General features: G+C 34.9%; 1 protein-coding gene across 1 annotated transcript in view; it reads right to left on the bottom strand.

Annotated features, from left to right (window-relative positions):
* FSIP2 (fibrous sheath interacting protein 2) overlaps window positions 1–26,060 on the bottom strand; it is a 93,593-nt gene that overhangs the window by 7,182 nt on the left and 60,351 nt on the right. The window contains exons 16-19 of the mRNA XM_026489544.3: window positions 23,434–26,010; window positions 20,266–20,760; window positions 18,414–18,514; window positions 1,302–1,348 (exon numbers count right to left, since the gene is read on the bottom strand). Of these exons, the coding sequence (XP_026345329.3) occupies window positions 1,302–1,348; window positions 18,414–18,514; window positions 20,266–20,760; window positions 23,434–26,010 (3,220 nt within the window). The remainder of the gene's footprint in view (window positions 1–1,301; window positions 1,349–18,413; window positions 18,515–20,265; window positions 20,761–23,433; window positions 26,011–26,060) is intronic.

The raw sequence follows: 26,060 nt of genomic DNA, 5'->3' as shown, positions 1-26,060 counted from the left end.
GTCCCAGATGAGATGGGGAATATTTATCAATATCTTGTTTATGTCCTTACCCTTTGATGCCCACCCCAGGTTACAGTGTAAATTCTATGAGCTAAAGGTCAGTTTTGTTCACACGTGGGGTTCTAGAACAAAGGAAATGCTCAGTAAATATTTGAATGAATGAATGAATGAATGATGATTGAATTGGGCAGGTGAAATACTACTGAAAGATGTAAGAATTAAGCATGATCATTGCAACAAAATTGGAAAACAACAACAACAAACACCACACTGCATTTATGGTCGGGAGACTTAGGATCCAGAATCGGCTCTGCCTCTGACTCAGAGTAACCTTGGCAGAATTGCTTCGTCATCCTGAGCTTGTTTCCTCATGTAAACACAAGGGGGTTTATATTAAATGGTTTTTGTCTGACTCTAGCAGCCTATGATTCCACACTACAGGTATGATCACTGATTGTTGTGACATATTCTGATTATGGTTTGTTCATATAATTCTGGCATATTTATTGCTATTCTAGGAATCATCTTAATGAAAATAATTTCCCTTCCAAGTTGAGAGAATATGTTTTTAAAGTAATTCCTTGAGTGGGTTGTGTGTTTGAATTAGCCAACAGTAAACCTGTGGTTTGAGTTTTAAGGCCACTTTACAGTAAACATGACACTCTACTTCTTGTACGTATGATCATTGTTGGAACCACATTGATCCTCTGAGATTTCAAAAAATAGAGAACCAAAAAGTTTTCATAAATGTTCTAAGGAGTAGGTACTAATAGAGATTTTTAAAAATAATGAAGACCATACTAGTCAGATATTAATGTGAGCAAATTTAGCTCTAAAAACTCTCTCCCCCCCACACACACTTTTTGTACATTTTGGTAGGACTAAGCACAAAGGAAGGGTAAGAAATCATTAAATCCTAGCATGATGGGCTCTGGCTCAGATAAAAGCTATTGTGTGATGCATCCTTATTTTATGAATATTTTTCACAAGAGCATGGTAAATGTGAATTCATAATGTCATACCATTTTCTTGATCAAAATCATTAGTAAAATCTTGATAGCAATTCAACAAAGGGAAACTAGTTGGCTCATTTTAACACCTGAGTGATATAGTACTGGATTATTTTCCAAATAATAAGTAAATTCACAGGAAAAAAAGTATCAACCTCAGGTCTGAAAAATTGATCAAAGCAGTAAACAAAGCAGTAAACAAACAAAAAGCAGTAACTGAAAAGTTCATTAAAGCAGTAAAGCAGTCTCCTTTTGAATGCTTTCTAATTTAAGAAAAATTATAAATCCAACCTTCTAATAATTTGTCACTTGAATCTGGGGTAAAATCTTCAGTCTCACTAAAACAAAAGAAAGAAAACATTTCATTTTTTGTGTATTTATTGAATGAAGAAATTACTGGTTAAGCAAAAGAACAATCTGTCAGCTGTTCTTCATATGGAAGTAAACCTGGAATAATTTACCAGCGAGTTTTCAAATCAAATGAAGATCATTTTTAAATTGACATTTTTTTCACTTTTAAAATTTTGGTTAAATATACATAACATGAAATTTGCCACCTTAACCTTTTTAAGTGTACAGTTCTGTGCTTGAGTACATTCTCACTGTTGTGCAACCATCACCACTATCTATTCTCCAGAACTTTTTCATCTTCCCCAGCTGACACTCTGTATCTGTTAAATATTAACACCATATTACTCTCTCTCTCTGTTCCCAGGGACCACTATTTCACTTTCTGCTTCCATGATTTGACTACGTGAGGTATCTTACATAAGTGGAATCATGTAATATTAGTCCTTTTGAGACTGACTTATTTCATTTAGCATAATGTCTTCAAGGTTCATACATGTAGCATGTGTGAGAATTTCCTTTTTAAGGCTTAATAATATTCTGTTGAATGTATATATCACATTTTGCTTAACCATTCATCTATCAGTGACTCTTGAGTTGCTTCCAGGATTTCGCTTTGCTAATAATGCTGCTTGTGAATATGAGTGTATGAATATCTGAGTGACTGTTTTCAATTCTTTTGGGTATATATCCAGAAGTGTAATTGCTGGATCATATGGTAACTCTGTTTTTTTAAACTGTCATACTGTTTCCCACAGCAACTGTACCATTTTATTTCATTTTAAATACCCAACAGCAATGTACAAAGATCACAATTTCTTCACTTTCTTGCCAACACTTGTTATTTTCTGTTTTTGTTTGGTTTTGTTTTCTATTTTGACAACAGCTATCCTAATGGATATGAAATAGCATTTTACTGTGATTTTGATTCGCATTTCCCTAATGATTAGTGATGTTGAGTATCTTTTCATGTACTTATTGTCCATTTGTATATCTTTGAAGAAATATCTATTCAAGTCTTTTGCTCAATTTTTAATCAGGTTGTTTGATTTTTTTGTTGTTATTGAGTTATAAGAGTTCTTTATATATTCTGGGTAGTAACCTCTTATCAGATATATGATTTGCAAGTATTTTCTCCCATTCTTTTCACTCTGTCCTTTAAAGCCAAAAGATTTTAATTTTGGTGAAGTCCAGTTATGTAATTTTTGTTGTTGTTGCTTATGCTTTTAGTGTCATATCCAAGAAGTTATTGCCAAATCCAGTGCCATGTTCCTCATGTGTATTTTTTCTTGTTTTAGAGAGAGAACACATGTGTGAGCTTGGGGGGGGGGGGCAGAGAGGGAAAGAGAGAATCCTAAGCAGACTTCCCACTGAGCTCAATCAGAGCTCAGTCTCACAACCTGAGATCAAGACCTGAGCCGAAATCAAGAGTCTGATGCTTAACTGACTGAGCCACCCAGGCGCCCCTTCCCCCATGTTTTCTTCTTCTTCTTTTTAAAAATTTTTTATTGTGTTTAGTCACCATACGGTACATCATTAGTTTTTGAGTAGTGTTCCATGATTCATTGTTTGCGTATAACACCCAGTGCTCGATGCAATACGTGCCCTCCTATGCTAACCCATCACCGGGCTAGCCCTCCCCACCCCCCCGCCTCTCCAAAACCCTCAGATTTTTTCCCAGAGTCCATAGTCTCTCGTGGTTCATTCCCCCTTCTGTTTACCCCCCCTACATTCTTCCCTTCCTTCTCCTACCGATCTCCCTGTTATTCCTTACGTTCCACAAATGAATGAAACCATATGATGATTGTCTTTCTCTTCTTATAAGAGGTCTACAGTTTTACTTGGATCTTTGATCCGTTTTGAGTCACTTTTTATATATGGTATAAGATAAGTGTCTGACTTCCATTTTGTGTGTGTGTGATTATTGGTTTTCCCAACACCATTGTTGAGAATGTTCTTTTACCATTAAATGAACTTGGCATGCTTATCAAAAATCATTTGGCCATATATGAGAGATTTATTTACAGGCCTTTTATTTTATTTCATTGCTTTATATATCTGTCTTTATGTTAGTACCATACTGTTTTCGTCACTGTTTCTTTGCAGTAAGTTTTAAAATTAGTAAATCTAACTTTCTTCTTCTTTGTCAACATTGTTTTAGTTATTAGGAGTCCCTTGAGAGACCGTACAAATTTTAGAATGAATTTTTTCTACATGCAAAAAATGCCATCAAATGTAATTCTGTAAAAATACTAATCTGTAGAATACTTTGTGTAATCATTGACATCTTAACAATAATAAATCTTCCAATCTATGAATTTTTAAATTTTTTTTAAGGATTTTATTTATTTATTTGACAGAGAGAGAGACAGCCAGCGAGAGAGGGAACACAAACAGGGGGAGTGGGAGAGGAAGAAGTAGGCACCCAGCGGAGCAGGGTGCCCGATGCGGGGCTCCATCCCAGGACTCAGATCACGCCCTGAGCCAAAGGCAGATGCTTAACGACTGAGACACCCAGGTGCCCCTTTAATTATTTTTTTTTAATTTGAGTATAGTTGACATACAATGTTACGCTAGTTTCAGGTGTACAACCTAGTGATTTGACAAGTTCATTCATTATGCAATGTTTACCACAAGTGTAGCTACCATCTGGCCCCATACAACACTATTATAATATTATTGATTATATTCCTTATGCTGTGCCTTTTGTTTCCATGACTAAGTCATTCCATAACGGAAAGTCTATATATCCCATTCATCTTTACTCCCTTCCTTTGGCAAGCATCAGTTTGTTCTGTATTATATTTATTGGTCTGATTCTTCTTTTTGTTTATTCATTATTTTTTAGATTCCACTTATGAGTAAAATCATACAGTATTTTTTCTTTCTCAGTCTAACTTATTTCACTTCACGTGATTTTTCCATTAATTTTTGTCTCCTTCAGCTTCCTTCAGGAATGTTTTGTAGTTTTAGTTTTTCTCTTTAGATTCTTCATTGTCAGTGTATAGAAATGCAATTGATTTTTCTTTTTTCTTTTTTTTAAATTTTTTATTATGTTATGTTAGTCATCATACAGTACATCCTTAGTTTTTGATGTAGTGTTCCGTGATTCATTGTTTGCGTATAACACCCAGTGCTCCATGCAATATGTAATCGATTTTTCTGTGTTGATTTTGTATCCAATAACTTGGATGAATTCATTTATGCTAAAATTCTTTATTCTTTTTTGTATGGAATCTTTAGGCTTTTCTACATATAAGATAACCTTATCTGTGAATAGAGGTCATTGTACTTCTTATCTTACAATTTAGATGCCTTTTATTTTTTGTTTAACTGCCCTGACTAGGACTTCCAGTATGTTGAATAGAAGTGGTAAGAGTGGGCAACTATTTCTGATCTTAGAGGAAAATTCTTCAGGCTTTTACTCTGAGTACAATATTAGTTATAGGTTTTCCATTTATGGTTTTTATTATTTTGATTTAATTTCTATTTCTAGTTTTTTGAGTTTTGTTATTTTGAAAAGATGTTGAGTTGTTAAATGGTTTTTCTGCATTAATTTAGATGGGAATGTGCGTGTGTTTTCTTCATCTTAATATGTTGTATTACATTTTTTATACATTGAACCTCCTTTGTATTCCTGGGACAAATCCCACCTGAGTCATGGAGTAAAATATTTTAATGTGCTGTTGAATTCTTTTTGCCAGTAATTTGCTGAAGATTTTTCCATCAACATTCATCAGGGATACTAATCTGTAGTTTTCTTGTAGTGCCTTTTTCTAGCTTTGGTATCAAAGTAATGCTGGCCTCATGAGTTTGGAGATATTCCCTCCTATCCAGTTTTTTTGGAAGAGTTTGAGGAGGATTGATGTTAATTCTCCCTTAAGTGTTTGCTAGAATTCACCAGTGAAACCATCTGGTCCTGGGATTTTCTTTGTTAGGCTTTTGATTACTGATTCATTCTCCTTACTAGTTATAAGTCTGCTCAGATTTTCTCTTTTTTTCATGATTCAGTTTTGGTCATCCTGTGTTTCTGGGAATTTATCCATTTCCTCGGAGTTATCCAAATTGTTGGCATATAATTGTTCATAGTACTTTCTTCTAATCCTTTTTATTTCTGTAAGATCTGTTGTAAAGTCCCTTTTTTTTTCATTTATAGTTTCAGTTTTTTGAGTCTCTTCTTTTTTCCATAGGCAATCTTACAATAATTTTGTCCATTTTGTTGGGTTTTTTTGAAGAACCAACTCTAGGTTTCATTGGTTTTATATATTATTTTTCTATTTTGTGTTTTATCTCTGCTTTTTATTATTTCCTTCCTTATACTAGTTTTAAGTTTAGTTTGTTTTTCTTCTTTTAGTTATTTAAGGTATAAAGGTAAGTTGTTGTTATAAGATCTTTATTAAGAATTTACAGCTATAAATTTCCCTCTTAGTATTACTTTCACTGCATCCCTTAAGTTTTAGTATATTTTCATTTGTCTCAAATATTTCCTAATTTCCTCTGTGATTTGTTCTTTGACCCATTTGTTGTTTAGAAAATGTTGTTTAACTTTTACATATCTGAATTTTCCCAGTTTTTCTTCTGGAAAATATGTTGTATTACATATTCTAATTTCATTCCATTGTGCTTGGAAAGGGTGCTATGTATGATTTTAATATTTTAGAATTTATGAACACTTGTTTTGTGATCTACATATGGTCTGTCCTGGAGACTATTCCATGTACACTTGAGAAAAATATTCTGCTGTTGTTGGTTGGAGTGTTCTGTATTGGTTTGTTAGTTTCAGTTGATCTATAGTGGTGTTTAAGTCCTCCAGATATTCCATCTGGTTGTTCTATCCACTACTGAAAGTAGTTTATTGAAGACCTCTATTACTATTGGAGAGCTAGAGCTGACTGTTTCTCTCTTCAATTTTGTTAGTGTATTTTGGAGCTTTTAGGTTTGTTTCATATGTATTTATAATTGCTATGTCTTCCTGGTGAATGAACCCTTTTGTCATTATAATAATGTTCTTTGTCTCTTGTTTTTCACTTGGAGTCTATTTTGCTTGATATTAGTGTAGCTAACCCTGCTCGCTTTTGGTTTCTGTTTGCATAGGGTATCTTTTCCTATCCTTTCACTTTCAACCTATGTGTGTCCTTATATCTAAAGTGAGTTTCTTAAAGACAGGATATACAGATATTCTTTGATTTATGGTAGGGTTACATCCTGATAAACCCATTATAATTTGAAAATATAACAAAAATGGATTTAATACACCTAATTACTGAACACCATAGATTAGCCTAGTCTACTTGCACAAAATCATCTAATACAAAACTTATTTTATAATAGAGCGTAAGTATTTCATGTAATTTATTGAATATTTACTGAAAGTGAAAAGCCAAATGGTTATATGTGTACAGAATGACTGTTCATGTATTGGTTGTTTATCCCTATGGTTGTGTGGATGACTGGGAGCTGTGGCTCACTGCTCCTGCCCAGCATCACAAGAGAGTATTATACGGTGTATTGCTAGCCCAGGAAAAGGTCAAAATTCAAAATTCAAAGTAGGTTCACTGGATGGGTATCACTTTTGCACTATCATAAAGTAAAAAAATCATACGTTGCACCATTATAAGTTGGGAACTATTTGTAGTTGGATCCTGTTTTTTAAAATCCCTTCTGTTAATCTCTGTTTTTTAATTGGAGTGTTTGTTCCATTTATACTAAATTACTGATAAGGAAGCACTTTTTTTGCCATTTTGTTAGGTTTTTTTTCCCTGTATCTCTGATAATGTTTTTATCCTTCATTTCCTTCACTGCCGCTTTCCTTTTTGTTAGTGGATATTTTGCAGATACATAGTTGGTTCCCTTTGCATTTTATTTTAGGAATATTCTATACTATTTTTGTTGTTGTTAACACAGAAATTATATATAACCTCCTAAAATGATGACATTATGTCTTGAATTGACACCAACTTAACTTCAATTGCATACAAAACTACTCCTTTATAGATTAATCCCCATTCCTTTCATGCTGTTGTTGACCCAAATTATGTCTTATATTTTGTACCCATCACCACTGGTTTATAATTTTTTTCTTATGTATTTGTCCTTTCAATCCTGTAGAAAATAAAAGTACAGTTATTAACCAAAATTATAATACTGGTTTTTATATATTTGTCAATGTATTTAACTTTACTAGAGAACTTTTTATTTTTATATGGCTTTGAGTCATTGTTTAGCATCTTTTACTTTCAACTTGAAGGACTTCTTCTAGGATTTCTTCTAGACCATGTGTGATGGTAATAAAATTCCTCTGTTTTGTTTTTTTTTTTTTAGTCTTAGAATGTCTTGATTTCTCTTTCACTTACAAAGGGTATTTTTGCTAGTTATAGAATTCTCATTTGATGATGTTCTTTCTTTCAGCCCTTTAAATATATCATCCACTGCCTTCTGGCCAACAAGCTTTCTTCTGAAAATTAACCTGAATGTTCTATGGGGATTTCTTGTGACCATGACAGTCATTTTTCTCTTGCTGCTTTCAAGATTCCCTTTTTATCTTTGGCTTTTGACACTTATATTTGAATCTGTCTTGGTGTGGTCTCTGTGTATGCTATTTGGAGTTCATTAAGCTTGTTGTATTTGTATATTCATGACATCTTTCAAATTTGGGGAGGTTTTAATTATTATTTCCTCAAATAATCTCCCCGCCCCCTTTCTTTCTTTCTTTCTTTTGGAAGTCCCATAGTACCTATATTGATATGTTTGATGGTATACCATAAGTTCCTCAAGCTCTGTTCATTTTTTATGTTTTAATCTGTCTTCTTTATACTTCTCAGATTCAATAATTTCAAACAACTTGTGTTCAGGTTCTCTTTTGTCTGAGTCTGCTCTTAAACCCATGTAGTGAATTTTTCAATTCAGTTACATTTTTCAGCTCCAGAATTTCTGTCTGGTTCTTTTTTTTTTTTTTTTAATCATTTTCTCTCTCCTTACCAGTTTCTTTTTTTTTTTTAAAGATTTTATTTATTTATTTATTTATTTATTTATTTATTTGACAGAGATAGAGACAGCCAGCGAGAGAGGGAACACAAGCAGGGGGAGTGGGAGAGGAAGAAGCAGGCTCCTAGCGGAGGAGCCTGATGTGGGGCTCGATCCCATAATGCCGGGATCATGACCTGAACCAAAGGCAGACGCTTAATGACTGTGCCACCCAGGCGCCCCTGTCTGGTTCTTTTTTATAATTTATATTTCTTTGTTTTTATTCTCATGTTGCTCATATACTTTCCCCATGATTTTCTTTAGTTCTTTGTGTTTTCATGTAGCTTTCAAACATATTTAAGAAAGTAATTTAAAGTCTGTTGTATATGTCCACTTGTGTGCTTCTTCATGACCATTTTCTGGAAATTTATTTGGTTTCTTTAAATGGGACCTATTTCCATGTTTCTTTGCCTGTATAAGGAACTTATGTTGACATTTAGGCATTTGAAGAAACAGCTACCTCTCCCAGTATTGGAAGATTGGTGTGGAAGCCTTTCACTAATTAACAGGACTCAAACTTGGTAATAGCCTGAGACAGAGCCTTAAGGTCTTAGGTCTTTTCTCAACATACATCCTTCTGGGTCTGTGTATGTGTTTTCTTTTTTCAGTTTGTCTGTTCTGGGTTTGTTTTTTGTTTGTTCGTTGTTATTGTTGTTGTTGTTTTGGTTTGTTTTTTGTTTTTGTTTTTTTGCTTATTTTAAAAATTATTTTATTTTATTTTATTTTATTTTATTTTATTTTATTTTATTTTATTTTATTTCATCATGATAAGTGTACTCTTTACTCTTTAACCCCCATCCCATATTTCCCCCATTCCTGCACCCACCTCCCATCTGGTAACCATCAGTTTTTGTGCTCTATAGTTAGGAGTCTGTTTCTTGGTTTGTCTGTCTCTTTCCTGGCCCTTTGGTCATTCGTTTCTTAAAATCCAGATATGAGTGAGATAATACATTTGTCTTTTTCTGGCTGATTTATTTCACTCAGCATTATACTCTCTAGCTCTACTCATATTATTGCACGGGTCTTTTTTATTTTCTTTCTTTCTCTTTCTTTTTCTCTTTTCTTTTCCTTTTCTTTTTTTTCTTTTTCTTTCTTTTTATTTTCTTTGTTAAGTAAGCTCTAAGACCAACATGGGGCTCGAACTCATCACCCTGCGATCAAGAGTTGCATGCTCTAATGATTGAGCCAGCCAGGTGCCCCTGTTCATCTTACTGCAAATGGCAAGATTTCATTCATTTTTTGTGGCTGAATAATATTTCATTGTGTGTATGTGTGTGTGTGTATATATATATATCACCTCTTTTTTATCCATCCACCTGTCAATGGACACTTGGTGTGCTTCCACAGTTGGATATTGTAAAAATGCTGCAATAAACATAGGAGTACATGTATCCCTTTGAACTAGTGTTTTTGTATTTTTTGGGTAAATACCCAGTAGTTCAATTCCTGGACTATAGAGTAGTTTTATTTTAATTTTTTGGTTAACCTACAAAATTCTTCCACAATGGCTGCACCAGTTTTCGTTCCCACCACCAGTGCAAGAGAATCCTTTCTTTTCCACATTCTCACCAACACTTGTTTCTTGTTTTTTTGATTTTAGCCATTCTGACAGCAGTGAGGTGATATTCTTTCTTTCTTTCTTTTTTTTTTTTTTTTGGTGAGGTGATATTTCCACTGAGGTTTTGATTTTCATTTCCCTGATGATGAGTAATGTTGAGCATTTTTTCACGTGTCTGTTGGCCAACTGTGTCTTCTTTCGAGAATATATGTTCATGTCTTCTGCCCATTTTCAATTGAATTTTTGTTTTTTGGGTATTGAGTTATATCAGTTCTTTATGTATTTTGCATACTAACCCTTTATCAGATATGTCATTTGCAAAATATCTTCTCCCATTCAGTAGGCTGCCTTTTAGTTTTCTTGATTATTTCCTTGGCTGTGCAGAAACCTTTTATTTTGATGTAGTCCCAATACTTTATTTTTGCTTTTATTTCCCTTGCCTCGGGAGACCTATCTAGAAAAATGTTGCTATGGCTGTTGTCAGAGACATTACTGCCTGTGCTTTCTTCAAGGATAATTGTGGTTTCAGGTCTCATATTTAGGACTTCGATCCATTTTGAGTTCATTTTTGTGTATGGTGAAAGAAAGTCGTCAAGTGCCTTTTTGTTTGTTTGTTTTTTGGATTTTTTTTTTTTTTTTTTTTTTTTTTTTTTTGCATGTTGCTGTCCAGTTTCCCCAACACAGTCTGTTGAAGACACTGTCTTTTCCCCATTGGATATTCATTCCTCCTTTGTCAAAGATAAATCAATTGTATAATTGTGGGTTTATTTTTGGGTTTTCTGTCCTATGCCATTGATATATGTGTGCATTTTTATGACAGAAACATACTGTTTTAATGACCAGCACTTTGTAATAGAACTTGAAATTTGGGATTGTGTTATCTCCAGTTTTGTTTTTCTTTTTCAAGATTGTTTTGGCTATTTGAGGTCTTTGTGGTTCCATATAAATTTTAGGATTGTTCTAGTTCTGTTGAGAAAATGCTATTGGTATTTTGTTAGGGATTACATTAAATTTGTAGGTTGCTTTGGGTAGTATAGATATTTTAACATTTGTTCTTTCAACCCACAATCATGGAATGTTTTTCCATTTCTTTGCATTATTTTGAATTCTTTTCATCAGTGTTTCATAGTTTTCAGAGTACAGGTCTTTCACCTCTTTGGGTAAATTTTTTCCTAGATATAGTATTGTTTTTGAGGCAATTATAAATGGGATTGTTTTCTAAATTTCATTTTCTGCTTCATTATTAGTGTTTAGGAATGCAACATATTTCTGTACATTGGTTTTGTATCCTGCAACTTTACTGAATTCATTTATCAGTTCTAGTCATTTTTTGGTGGAGCCTTGAGGGTTTTCTATCTGCAAACAATGAGAGTTTTACTTCTTTCTCACCAATTTTGGACACCTCTTATTTCTTTTCTTGACTAATTGCTATGGCTAGGAATTCTAGGACATTGTTGAATAAAAGAGAAGGGAATGGAAGTCCTTGTGTTGTTCCTGACCATAGGGGAAAACTCAGGTTTTCACCGTTGAGTATGATGTTGACAGTGGGTTTTTCATATAAGGTCTTTATTATGCTGAGATATGTTCCCTCTAGACCTACTTTGCAGAGGGTTTTTATCATGAATGTATGTTGTACTTTGTCAAATGCTTTTTCTGCATCCATTGAAATGATTATATGGTTCTTATCCTTTCTCTTATTGATGTGACATATCACGTTGATTGTTTTGTGAATATTAAACCACCCTTGCATCCTGGCAATAAATCCCACTTGATCATAGTGTATGATGTTTTAAACATATTATCGGATTTGGTTTGCTTATAGTTTGTTGAATATTTTTGCATCTATATTCATGAGAGGTATCTGCCTGCAGTTCTGTGTGTGTGTGTGTGTGTGTGTGTGTGTGTGTGTGTCCTTATCTGGTTTTGGTACCAGGGTTATACTGGCCTCATAGAATGAATTGGGAGTTTTTCCTTCCTCTTATATTTTTTTGAAATAGTTTGAGAAGAACAGGTACTAACTCCTCTTTAAATGTTTAGTAGAATTTGCCTGTGAAGCTCTCTGGTCTTGGACTTTTGTTTGTTTTTTTTTTAATTACTGATTCAATTTCATTGCTGGCAATTGATCTGTTCAAATTTTTCTATTTCTTCCTGCTTTAGTTTGGTAAGTTATGTTTCTAGGAATTAATTTCTTCTAAGTTGTCAAATTTGTTGGCATATGTTTCCACAATATTCTGTTACAATTGTTTGTATTTCTGTGGTGTTGATTGTTATTTCTCCTCTTTCATAATAATTTTGTTTCTTTGGATCCTCTCTTTCTCTTTTTTTTTTTTTTTTTGTTTGCTAGAGGCTTATGAATTTTGTCGATCTTTTCAAAGAACAAGCTCCTGATTTCATTTTTTTTTAATATTTTAATTTTTTATTTGTCATAGTGGGTGGGAGAGAGAGCACAAGCGGGGGAGGGGGGAAGCAGCAGGCAGTGGGAGAGGAGAAGCAGTCTCCCTGGTGAGCAAGGAGCCTGATGTGGGACTTGAGCCCAGGATCCCAGGATCATGACCTGAGCCAAAGGCAGACACTTAACCAACTGAGCCACCCAGCCATCCCTCCTGAATTCATTTGATATGTTCTTTTGTTTTGTTTTATTTTTGCTTCTATATCATTTATTTCTGCTCCTAAGTTTTTTTTTAAAGATTTTATTTATTTATTTGACAGAGAGAGACAGAGAGAGGGAACACAAGCAAGGGGAGTGTGAGAGGGAGAAGCAGACTTCCCGCCGAGCAGGAAGCCCAGTGTGGGGCTAGATCCCAGGACTCTGGGATCATGACCTGAGCCAAAGGCAGACGCTTAACAGCTGAGCCACCCAGGTATCCCTGCTCTAAGTTTTATTGTTTCCTTCCTTCTGTTGTGCTCCTGGGTTTACATTTTGTTTGTTGTTCTTTTCTAACTCCTTTAGGTGTAAGGTTAGGTTGTTTGAGATTTTCCTTCTTTCTTAAGGTAGGCCTGTGTTGCTACAAACTTCCCTCTTAGAACCATTTTTGCTTCATCTCAAAGCTTTTGGACCATTGTGTTTTCATTTTCATTTGTTTCCCATGTAATTTTTTTTAATTTCTTCTTTGATTTCTTGGTTGACCCATTCATTATTTAATAGCACATTAATTAATCTTCATGTTTTTGTGGTCTTTCTAGATTTTTTTCTTGGGGTTGCTTTCTAGTTTCATAGTGTTGTCAGAAAATATGCACAGTATTACTCCAATTTTTTTTTTTAATTTGTTGAGGCTTGTTTTGTGGCCTAATGTGTGATCTATTCTGGAAAATGTTCCATGTACACTTGAAAAGAATGTGTATTTTGCTGTTTTAGGATGGAATGTTCTGAATATGTCTGTTAAATCCATCTTGTCCGTGTGTTATTCAAAATGATTGTTTCTGGGGCGCCTGGGTGGCTCAGTCCTTAAGTGTCTGCCTTTGGCTCAGGTCATGATCCCAGAGTCCTGGGATCTAGCCCCACACTGGGCTTCCTGCTCGGCGGGAAGTCTGCTTCTCCCTCTCACACTCCCCTTGCTTGTGTTCCCTCTCTCTCTGTCTCTCTCTGTCAAATAAATAAATAAAATCTTAAAAAAAAAACCAAAATGATTGTTTCCTTGTTGATTTTTTGTTTGGATGATCTGCCATCAATGTAAGTGGGGTATTAAAGTCCCTTACTATTATTGTATTACTACCAAGTATTTCTTTTATGTTTGTTATTAACAAAATTTTTCTTTTACATTTGTTTTATGTATTAGGGTGCTTCTGTGTTGAATGCATAAATATTTACAATTGTTTCATCCTCTTGTTGGATTGTCCCCTTTATAATTATATAGGGTTCTTCTTTGTCTTTTGTTACATCTTTGTTTTGAAGGCTTCTTTGTCAGATATAAGTATTGCTACCCAGCTTTTTTTTTTTTTTTGGCATCTATTTGCATGATAAATATTTCTCCATCCGCTCACTTTCAATCTGCAGGTTTCTTTTTGTCTGGAGTCTCTTGTAGGCAGCATATAGATGGGTTTTTTAATCAATTCTGACACCCTATGCCTTTTGATTGGAGTATTTAGTCCAGTTACATTCAAAGTAATTATCGGTAAATACGTATTACAACTTTTTTATTGTTTTGTGGTTGTTTCTATAGATTTTCTCTGATCTTGGGGTGCCTGGATGGCTCAGGAGGTTAAGTGTCTGCCTTCGACTCAGGTCATGATCCCAGGGTCCTGGGATTGAGCCCTGCCTTGGGCTCTCTGCTCAGTGGGGAGCCTGCTTCTTCCTCTCCCTCTGCCTGCTGCTCCCCCTGCTTGTGCTCTCTCTCTCTGTGTCAAATAAATAAATTAAATTAAATAAAAAAAGATTTTCTCTGATCCTTTCTTCTTTTGCTCTCTTTCATGATTTGTTGGCTTTCTTTAGTGATATACTTGGATTCCTTTCTCTTAAATCTTTATATATCTATTACTGGTTTTTGATTTATGGTTACCATTAGGTTTGCATATAACATTTTATGTATAGAGCAGTGTATACTAAATTGATGGTTGCTTAACTTTAAATACATTTTTCACTCCTTTCCCTCCCATATTTTAGGTATATGGTGTTACATTTTACATCCTTTTTTAATGAATCCCTTGACTAATTTTTACAGAAATATTTATTGTTACTGTTTTTGCCTGTTTTGTTTTGTTTTGTTTTTTTACTTTTCCTACTCTCACTTAGGTCTTCCTTTCCACTCATAAAGTCCTTTTTAATATTTCTTGTAGGTTTAGCAGTCATGACTTCCTTTAGTTTTTGTTTGTCTGAGAAACACTTTATCTCTCCTTCTGTTCTGAATCATAGCCTTACTGGATGGAGTATTCTTGGCTGCAGGTGTTTCCCTTTCAGCATTTTGAATATATCATGCCAATTTCTTCTGGCTTGCTAATTTCTGCTGAAAAAATCCACTGATAGACTTGAGGGGGTTTCTCTTGTATGTAATTGTCTTCTTTTCTCTTGCTGCTTTTAAAATGTTTTATCACAACTTTTGCCATTTTAATTAGTATGTGTCTTGGTTTGGACCTCCTTGGTTTGTATTTTTGAGGGGATCTCTGTGACTGTTGGATCTGGATATCTGTTTCTTTCCCCAAATTAGGGAAATTTTCAGCTATTATTTCTTCAAATAAATTTTCTGCTCCCTTATCTAATCTTCTTTTTCTGAGTTCCCTATAATGTGGCTGTTATTACACTTGATGGGGTCACTGAGCTCCCCAAGATTATTCTCAATTTGTATATTTTTTCCATTCCTTTTGTTGACTTGATTACTTTCCATCACTCTGTCTTCCAGGTCATTAATTTGTTCTTTTGCTTCATCTAGCCTGCTATTTATTCCATCAATTATATTTTTAACTTCATTTATTGTGTTCTTGATCTCTGATTGGTTCTTTTTTATCTGTATTAAAGATCTCACTGATGTCCTCCACTCTTTTTTTTTTTTTTTTTTTTGAGAGAGAGAGAGAGAAGGGGGTGGGCAGAGGGAGAGAAAGAATCTTAAGCAGACTCCACACTGAGCTTGGAGCCTGATACAGGGCTTGGTATCATGACCCTGAGATCATGACATGAGCTGAAATCAAGAGTCAGATGCCCAACCGAATGAGCCACCTAGGTGTCCCCACCCCACACAGTTTTCTGCAGTCTAGTGAGTATCTTTATGATCATTACTTTAAATTCTCTATCAGGCATATTATTTGTTTCCATTTCACTTTGGTCTCTTGCTGTGGTTTGGTCCTATTCTTTCATTTGGAAGATGTTCATCCGTCTCCTCATTTTGTGTGACTTTCTGTGTCTGTTTCTATATGTTAGGAAAGTTAGCTACTCACTTGCTCTTAATGATAATAGCCTTATGAAGAAGATGTCCTGTAGTGCCCTGCAGCACAGTATTTCCTGTTCCCCAGGGCCTGACACTTCAGGGAGTATCTCTTATGTTTGTTGTGTGTGCTCTGCTGTTGAGTCTTGGTCTCTTTTTTCTTTAGTCCAGTTGATTGCAGAGGCTGTCTTTGCCTATTGTGGGCAGCAAGGTGTGCAGTGGTCTGCTTGCAAAATAAGACCTGCCCCCACTACTGCTGGCACTGAGGTCCTGCAGAATACTCGGGGGTCAGGTGATGTGGTATTGACAGGTTTTGGGCTGGTCTTCTGAGGGAGGGGCCTGCAGTACCAGGACTGAGGTGAGCATGAATGAGAAGGGTGGATCTGCTGAAGTGTGTGTCTGGGGGGGGGGGGGCGGCAAGTGGGGCATGGTCCAAACAAGTTGGGTAAGGAGTGTTGGTGCTGCACTGGTTCCCATAGGTGGCCATTGTTTGTGTTGGGGGTCAGGGGAGGGAATTGGCACCTGCCAGCAACTTTTTTCCTGGAGGGGCCTACCCATGATCCCTGTCCCTCACTGTCCCTCCTGTCTGTCGCCTGCCTCTTTCAAACTGCTGGTTGTATGCTGTATCTGCATGGGCTGTTTGTCACTCTGTCTTTTTAAGGACACGGACTCCAATTCCTAACATCTCTGGGCTCTACCACAGCCAAGCCTGCTGATTTTAAAAATAATAGGCTTTAAGTCCTGCTGGTTTTAAGAACTCATGAAATTCAGCCACTCTCACTTTCAAAGGCAAATGTTATGGAGATTCATCCTCCCTCTTCCGGAGCTTCCCAGTGTGAAAAGTCTGTTTTCTGCCCTTCTCTATGCCACTGGCTCCCTCCTTACTGTGGAAGGCCATTGTCCATTTTGCTCCCAGACCATGTTTTACCCTTCCTACCTTTTTTTATGTAGCCTCTTCTTTGCCTTTAGTTGTGGAGTTTCTTGTACCAGTCTTCAGGTCATTTCCTGGGTTATTTACACTGGCATGGATGTTATCTAGTTATATCCAGGAAACAAGGTGAGCCTAGGGTCCTCTTTCTGCCGTCTGCCCGAACTTCAAGGACTCCCTTTTGTCAGATTTTCTTTTAAATGTTTTATTTCCCAAGAATGCTTCCCATCATGCTTCTTTTTAGGGCCTTCAATATTCATTGTATTCTTTTGCCAGTAATCTCCTGCTCTCAGGTGCATCTTGTAGTCCTCTGCAATTTTCATGCACTGTGGCACTCATCATCTGCTTTCTATAATTTCCAGGCATAGTTCCAAACTATGTCACTGTCTCAATCTATTTAGGTGAGATGGAAACATTCCCTCAGGCAGCCTACAGATACCAGAACAATGAAAACAAGTTCCAGTCTGCTTTTTCCATCCCAAGGGAAGGATCTGGGAATTGGGCCATTTCTTCCCAACCGTGTCTTGTCATGTTGCAGAGGGGATTGTGCTAAGGCAAGCAAAAATCTGGAATTGTCTACCATTTTGAATGTGGCTTTACCTTGATTACACATTCACTTGATTATTGCAAATATTTGACTGTTTTTCAGAGCTCATATAAAGTTATTTTACCTGCTGTAGTTGCTTTGTTTGTTTTGTTTTGTTTTTATTTCCTGAGGAAACACGGGCCTGTAGTTTCCTGGTTTGCCATCTTTCTCTAAATGAACTTTTATTTGATGTTATCTCTGCATTGTCTTCATCATTGATGTAAAAAATAGGGACATGCTTGCATTAGTAATGTATTTTAAAATAACCATTATGCAGGAAAGAGAGGTAATGATGGGTAGCCCCAAAATAATGTCAGTGTCAGTGTCAAAAGAAACAATTCCTTCATGCTGTGTGGAAAGAAATGTAACCAGGCAGATTTTTCTTCTTATACCCGTTCCTTCTCCTATAATTTAAAATGTTACTTCTTCTGGGTTATGAATGTAAGAATATAAGAATATTCATAAACTTAAGAACAATTTTAAACAAGTTTTAACTCTTCTAGATATAGTTATTAGATTTCAAGTCTACAGTATACTTTACTCTCTCTGTCCTCTGTAATTGCCACACACTCCAGACTTTGCTCCTATAGTTGTCCAAACCTGAATTATCTTCTCATATAAATCCTCTCTATACTTAGAAGCCCATATCAAGCTCCATTGTTTTCTAGACTTCATCTCTGAATGCTCTACCTTACAACGCCCCCTTTCATCTTTGAATTCTTCTTAAAGGCAGTATATACACTGGAACATTTAGATACTGAAGAGAGTTGAGCAGGAACCCTTTGGGCTGATAGTGCAGATACCATTTTACCTATCTCCAGGTTAAAAACCAAAACCAAAATACACTAGCAAATTCTTGATCCAAGACACTGCTATACTAGAAAAGATGTAGAAACCAGGTAATTAGAAATCAGGGATCAGGTAGAAAGGGGAAGGCCTCAAGAAGTCTCCACAGTGGGAAAGTATAGGAGGGAAGAATAAGAAGAAATAAGGGAAAATCCAAGACTGAATGCTTGCCCAACCATAATATTACTAGGGACCCCATTCTTCCCATAAGTGTTATTTTTATCTCAAATTTCTATTTTTATATTGCTTTAATGTCACATACCTGGCAGATGAAATCAGATCTTCTTGGTTGTATGAAGATGAACTCATGATTCTATGTATGAAGTAATGTGTTGGTTCAGTACTAAGATTCCTTTTTTCTTTCTGGAAAAGTGAAAAACATGTGTTACATAAAGTACAGTTTGACATGTACTTTCTCATCTTATTGGCATATTTTGCACTCTAATCTACACTATAATGAAAAAAATTCTAGAGATTACTTGAAAGATGAATGAACCCCTTAATTCTAATTAAAAGGTCTCTTTCCAATACATTTCTTTTTTTGTTTTTTTGGAAATAGCTCAGTGCTGATGATCTATATTATAATATTGGAGTTTGAATAGATTTTAAATATAAATTTAAACAGTATTTGAGGAATATAGTTTTCCATTTCTGCCCTTGCAAATATTTTAAATCCTATCTTACTGAGTTCAAAAAGAAAAAGAACAGAGACATAACTATGGTCAATTCAGAAGTTTTTCAGGTCAACCATCTTAACATGTACTCTGTTGGGAATTCATGTGTGATTTCATGGCCGTATTTTTTATGAGAATATCTTTATTGTGATATTTCTTAAAATCTCAAAAAAGCTACTATTATTAGGATTATTGTTCACATAATCCATTTTGAGTTTTTTAAAAAAGATTTCATTTACTTATTTGAGAGAGAGAGAGAGAGAGAGAGAGAGTACAAGCAGGTGGAGGGACAGAGAGAGAGGGAGAGGCAAGCTCCCCACTGAGCAGAGAGCCCAACACGGGGCTCGATTCCAGGACTCTGAGATCATCACCTGAGCTGAAAGCAGATGCTTAACCCACTGAGCTACCCAGACGCCCCTCCATTTTGAGTTTTGCAAATGTTATGCTATAACATTTCTTTAGCTATCTATAAAGCCAGCATTTCTGACTATGAGTCTCAAGAGAAGTATTCTGAAGACTGCATCTGGTCATGAAATCACACATAGCTTCCTACAAATAAATCAGAATATGCATTAAGATAATTTACCCATTAAGCTTCTGAATCGAACAGAGTTGTATCTCTGTTCTTTTTCTCTTGTTCATCTCAGCTTTTTATATACCTAGGAATCATATCAACTGGATAATCAATAGAATTGTCTCAACAGGAAATCGTAAATCATATACATTTTCCAAAAACATATTTTGGTACCAGTTTTTGGACAGGGCCAAGTGCCAATGATCACTGAAATCAAGACCATCATTTGAGGGGTATGATACTAGCGACAAGAGCTACACCCCATGATGACAGTGGAGCTTGTGGGCTGATTGTAAGGGTGGTATTTAAAATATTTTGATTAGCCTGTTAATTTTGGGCATGTTGGCTAAGTAACTTTTAAGAAAAAAGTTGGCTATGTAGCTTGCCCAAAGGACACATAGCTATTAAGTGAGAGTCAGAATTCAGACCCAGACAATCTAAGTTTGTATGAATCTTTTTTTACTTCCTCCTGCATTGACCCAATCTCTAGTCCTATCCTACCTGTATAAGTTTTCTTTACATAAAATGTTCAGTGGATATTTACCAGCCAAAATACAAAGGGACTGAAATTTATTTAATAATATATTTAAATAATTAGCTTGCATTTCTTTTCAATGGTTTCTATTTTATATTCTCCTTAGGCTTCTGACTAATCCAGTCTCTTGCCATTATCTGCTTTCCCTCCACTGAGTTTCATGGCTTCATCTGTTAATAATTTCTTTTATACTGTAAATATTACCAGGCTTAGAAGGAGACTAGAACCATTTTAGTATTATTTTCTGGCTAATTAAGATACATTTTTAGACAGAATTTCTGAAGATCTCTACTCTTTCCATAGATCATTGGCAGCTATATTTCTCATTCACCTTACTCTGTGGCTTTTTCTCCCAAGAGCCTGTTTCAGTCATGGTTGTTGAGCACGTGGCTATGTCAAGCTTAGTAATAGCTCTTTTAACTTTCCTTTCTTTAGGTTCTATTATATGATTTGAGGTTGCTTCAGTACTTTCAATATTTGCACTGGATGTGGGCTGACAACATTTGCTTAGAGACAAAAATTTTTTCAGGCTGTTTGTGCTTAGTGTTGGCTTGGAAGAAACAACTTTGCTTTCTCTTGGCTTCATGGCTTTTGTCACTTGGTCTTCAAATTGTTCTCTTAAGCATTCTTCTTGTACAATCTCTTTTAAAACAACTTCATCTTCAGACATTAGTTCCTCTTCTAAGGTACCTGCTGAATCTTCTTGATCAATATCATGAGCTACTAACCGAATGATAAGATCTTTTTTGTTCTGAACATCTTTTAAAAGCTCTACCTTGGTGATATCAGGCTTTCTGATATTCTGAAATGAATTTCTGCAAGCAGCCTGTAATTGAAGGTACAATGCATATTAAAAACAAATGCCTCAATCACTTTTCCTGTGGTTCTATTGTAATTGAACTATTTTAATATGATTTATAATAAGTTTCAGATTAATGAGTATTATCTTCAAATGCCACTATTTGTATATTAACAATGTTTTAAAAAGAAGAAACAAATGAAAGTTATGAAAAATATTTGTTGGTGTCTAGCATGTCTTTTATAGTCCAGAGATCATATTAATCTATCAAAACTTACTCCAAAGTGTAGAGGAACATCTAACACTAGTTTCTTTTCTTTCTTTTTTTTTTCTTTTATTTTTCTTTCTTTGTTTCTTTTCTTTTTTTCTTTTTCGCTTAAACTTTATATTTTGTTGCATTATAATTTATTCTTTGTTTTTTTTTATTGGCCTTGGAAGTTTGGGGACAGAGTAGACACTATTATCTATCTTTTGAAAATTCTAGATAGGCAATCATAGAGAATCCTAAACGTATACACATTCACCAAAAAAAATCAAGGTGTTGTCTGATCTTGGCTTATAAAAATGATGAATAACCAAACTTATGAAAGTCTTTGACTCCTTAATCCCTATTCTTCCACCCCTGATCCTTTGGTTATATTTTCCCAAAGACCTTCAAAACATAAATCTTATTTTTTTAAATCTTTCTAGTCAAGTCTTACTTTTCATTTTCAATGTCTAAAGACAGATCAAAGAAAAGACAATTATAATTAGGTAACAGAATTTCTCTAATTTCTGTAGCTTTTGATGATGCTACACAACCTTCAAACTGACTTAATAATTGTAGATCTCAATATCCCTTTGTAATACTGTGTGCCAGTTTTTCAGACAATGGTGCCCTAAAAGAATATCTTCTGTGGAAAAAAATATAGAAACAGCTTTTTTAAGAAATTGAAACATGTCAATTTTGCTTCTCTGTGTTACTAGAGGGAATTAATGGTTTAGAAAATCAAAAATCATTCCATATGGCTTTGGAATTTGTTACTATATATAATTTTGATATGTATTTGCCTAGTGTGTTGGGAATTTATACTACTCAAAACAGAAAACAAAGCTGGAACCATCAAATGTCTATGTTCTTTGGTCAAATCTACTGTTCTTTTGTCTCTTCTTTGTCCTTATACTAGAGATAGATAGTGTTGATACCCAGATTGGTACAAATCATGTGTCTTAATAGAATTCTCTGTATCTGTTTCTTTAATTTTTTTTCCTTAATTTTTAGAATGGCTTTTCTTTCCCTTAAAAAGACACAAGGAATTGTTTGGTTTATTAAATATTCTCTTTCCTGCTTTGTGCGGTCTATAAATGACTTAAATAAAGAGAGGCAATGACTAAGAGTAAGATTTGTGACAGACAGTTCTACAGATAATTAAAAGCTAATTTTGAGTAATGTTATTCTATAGTCTATTCCCACAGATTTTACCCTCAAGGGATTACTTGTATATAAACGAAGATTACTAAGTAATATGCTAATACATGAGAACACATATAGAAGAGCAAATCTTAGGGGTAAAAGGGACCGTCCTTTGATCTGAAAAGTTTAGGGCAAAGGAGATTAAATTATGCCTCAGCTCATGATGATCTCGGTATTTGAGTATGGAAACATAAAGCACTAAGTAACGTATTTACCAGCCCTAAGACTTAGTTCAGTGTGTTGCTGAACAGTATTAGAAAAAAATTCAATTCAAGTTTATGCTCCAGAGAGAATGGTTCTATAAAACTTTGCCCCAGGCCATAGATTATTTCCCTAAATACACTCAGTCTTCTAATGAGTGAACACCATCAGTACAAGGGGATTTGACAAAAATCAAAATCTATAGGTCGGTGTAAATGTATAGGCCAGACAATCCCTTTGTCCTCAGTGGTATAGTTTCCAGGGAAAAAGGACATAGTTTTGACATTTTAAAGTCCTAATTAATTAAATATATTTGGGGACCTACTATGGAGCTTTAGGGCAGAGCTAGGTCCATAGCAAGAGGAAATTGGTTCATCAAAATGGCAACATTAGGGCAGCTGGGTCTAGAATATGGATAGAAGAGGAAACTGGGCACTTACTGAGGTCATAGAAGAATTTGAGGAAGGCTAATATAATTGAAATGAAATAAATAAGAAACCAGTATAATCTAGCATTTGTAGTGTAATGTTTATTAATGAATGTTGCTAAAAGTAAAAAGAGTACTACTGTGGTAGAGCTATAAATTTGAGAAATTAAACTATTTTAGATAGTTTTTGAAACCTCACATATCCCGATATTCTATTAACTGGCCTTTTTAAAACTGTTTTCAATATCCATAATAAAGAACTACGGGAACTATATGAGGTTGTGTTTCTTCTGAATTTGCAATCAAAGATAATAATTTCATTCGGCCTTATTTTACTGTTAAGGGTATGTCTCTGTATTTCTGTTCTTTAAAAAAATGCCAGTTTAAACTGATTTTCATAAGAAAACTAGCCTGAGACCTTTAGAGTGAGCCCCCAAGCTGATATGGCAAGTCCCAGTAAATTATATGGCTGTATGGATGAACTCATGCAACCAGTTCTCCTATTGGGCTTGACAATAACAATAACAATGCATTCCCATATACCTGTTAGAGGAAGGGAATCACAGAACAACCATATCTCACTATTCACTTATGTGTTTGCTATTGTTTTTGCACTTACCTCAAAGGGTTTTACATCCAGTCGTCCCAACTTATTCAATGAGATACGTCTTTCTCTCTTTATCTTTTCTACATTAGATGTGTCTGGTAAAGAGTAGCTTCTCCCATTTATTGATGCTTTTCTCAGTTCCGTTATGCTATGTCCGGTTTTTCTTAAACACTCCATCTTGAGTTTCTCAAGAGGTTGAGTTTTTACAGAAATTACTGCTAAGTGGTCTGAGATAATTTCTGGATCTATTTTGATTGCTTTATTCCCAAAATGAGGAACTATTTTAATTGGAAAATTTCCAGTTGAATCTTGATATGGCTCGTCTTCCTCTAACTCATACATTGTATTAATAGCAGCATGCTTTTGGGTCTTTTGAATAATTCTATTAACATCTAGATTTCCAAAGAGATTAGCATTTGAATTCTTTCTGCTAACTGTATCTAATGGAAAATGTGAAACTCCATTAATAATTAAACTAGCCACTTTTCTAGGGAAAACAGTGTTTGTACATTTTATATCATCATAAAGTTCCTCCTGGGTTCCAGATTGTTGTAGTACGTTACTATAAACAGAATCAATAACCTGAGAAATCATTTCTACACTTTCTGGATTTAAAAGGTGCTCTTCAGGATTAGCAACAAGATTAATATTACTTTGGGAAATTTCAGCTGTCACAGATTTCGTCAGTTGAGATGCAATTTTATTTAACTCGGGCTTTGATAAATTCTTTGCATCTTTGCTTGAGGCACTTGGCAGCCTTACTATTTTAGCCAAGAACAAGGCCAGTGCTTCCTCTAAAAACCTGGCATCTAACATAGAACCTTTTTTGGATGAAGACTTTTCCTGGGGCTTAAGTTCATCAACAATTTTGACCACTTTTTCCATAATTTTGACAGCTTCCAGAGCTAATTCTGAACTTGATACTTTGTCCTCTACTTGAGATTGAAATTCAGAATTGGAAATTTCCTTCACCATTAAAAGACCTATTATATCAGAGAGAACATTGCTCTTACCCATTAAATCTTGAAATATAGTTGTGTGTGAGCCAGAGTGCTTTAAAACACTGGCATAAACAGAGTTAACTACTTTTTCAATACTTTCATTGTTAGCTAAAGGTACAGTAGGCAATTCCTTGGCTGGTGGTACAAGTTTAATCTTACTTTTGGAAATAAATTCTTGCATTGAGTTTAATATTTTTGAGCTTATTTTTTGCATGTCATTTTCTAGAGATTTGGTTCTTTCCTTATCCACTTTTGGAAACACAGATAAAAGCTTTGATAAAAATTTCACAGCAATTTCTTCTATAACGTTATAAGGCAGTATATGGACATGTGATGGTTGAGGCTGGGGAGCATCAGCAGTTTGGCTAACATCTTTAAGAATATTTTCAACAACACTGTCAACTTCTGCACACTGATGTGGAGTTAGCTTTCCAGAAAAATAGTTTTGCAATTGATTGCCAGTCACTTCTTTCAGGACTAAGTCAACTATGGTTTCTGAAAGGATTCTGCATCCGCTGGCTACACAATTTTGTATTATCTCTTGTGATCCAAACTGTGACAAGAGATTATTATAAATAGAATGAGTCACTAATTGAATAATTTCATCATCGTTGGGATGTAAGGATTCCACATATTGTATGGTCATATCTTTATCTTTGGAGATTGCTATTGTAACTGTATTTAATAATTTCATTTGAAGGAAATCCAATTCTGTGAACCAACTGTATTCAGATGTTTCTACTTCAGTATTGTATACTGTTGAGACAATTTTGAATAAAAGAGCAGAAATCACATTTTCCAAAAATTCATGAGGCAGCATGATGGTATATGGTGATGATGTTTGACATTCTTTGCTGGCTGTTTGTGCCACCTTTTGGACCTTTCTAACAACATCCTTAGATTCCAGGGGCAAACATGCTGATGCTGGAACCTCATCAGAAAATATGAAATTAAGCTGATGTTGAAAGATTTCATTTATCACTGCACTGGTTAGTCTTCTTGCTAAATTTTCCCCATTATTTTTTATATTCTTACAAATCAAGTCTTGAGATTTATATTCCTTCAAAATATCGCACACAGAAGAATGAACAACTTTGTTGACCAATGTCTTGTCAATGACCTCTATTTTATCCAGGAAAGTTATCTTATTTGATGACAGTTTTTCAGTCATTTTATGCGTAAGTGGCATTTTATCCACGGTTATTTTCTTAACGTTGGATGATGTTTCATCTGCAGTTGATTCTTTATGCCTGGGAAATGCTTTAGGAACTGATGACACCTTGTCTACACATGGAAAAAACTGATTTCCCTTGTGTGGCCTAAATACCTTAATTTGAGCATCTGAAAATTCCTTCAACAGTGAGTCCGTAAGTTTCATTGCTGCTTCATAAAGTTCAGCTTGATTTTTATCATCACTTACATTTTGACATCTATCACATATTTGTGCTTCTGATGAGGAAAAAAAGAGCAATTTGTTAACCATTTCGATGATAACATCTTCTAAAAATTTAGCAGGAACAATTCCAGGTTTACTTTTTGGTTGGTAGTGAAGACTGTCTGATTTACTAGGTTCATTTTTAATTTCCTCACTTTTCACTTTTTCTGTTTTTTTCCCTCTCTCACTCTTTTTCTCTTTTT

This window comes from Ursus arctos, unplaced genomic scaffold (assembly GCF_023065955.2).
Source record: "Ursus arctos isolate Adak ecotype North America unplaced genomic scaffold, UrsArc2.0 scaffold_1, whole genome shotgun sequence".
Classification (NCBI taxonomy): domain Eukaryota; kingdom Metazoa; phylum Chordata; class Mammalia; order Carnivora; family Ursidae; genus Ursus; species Ursus arctos.
The sequence above is the reverse complement of the archived record's forward strand: the minus strand, read 5'-3'. Positions and strand labels throughout refer to the sequence as shown.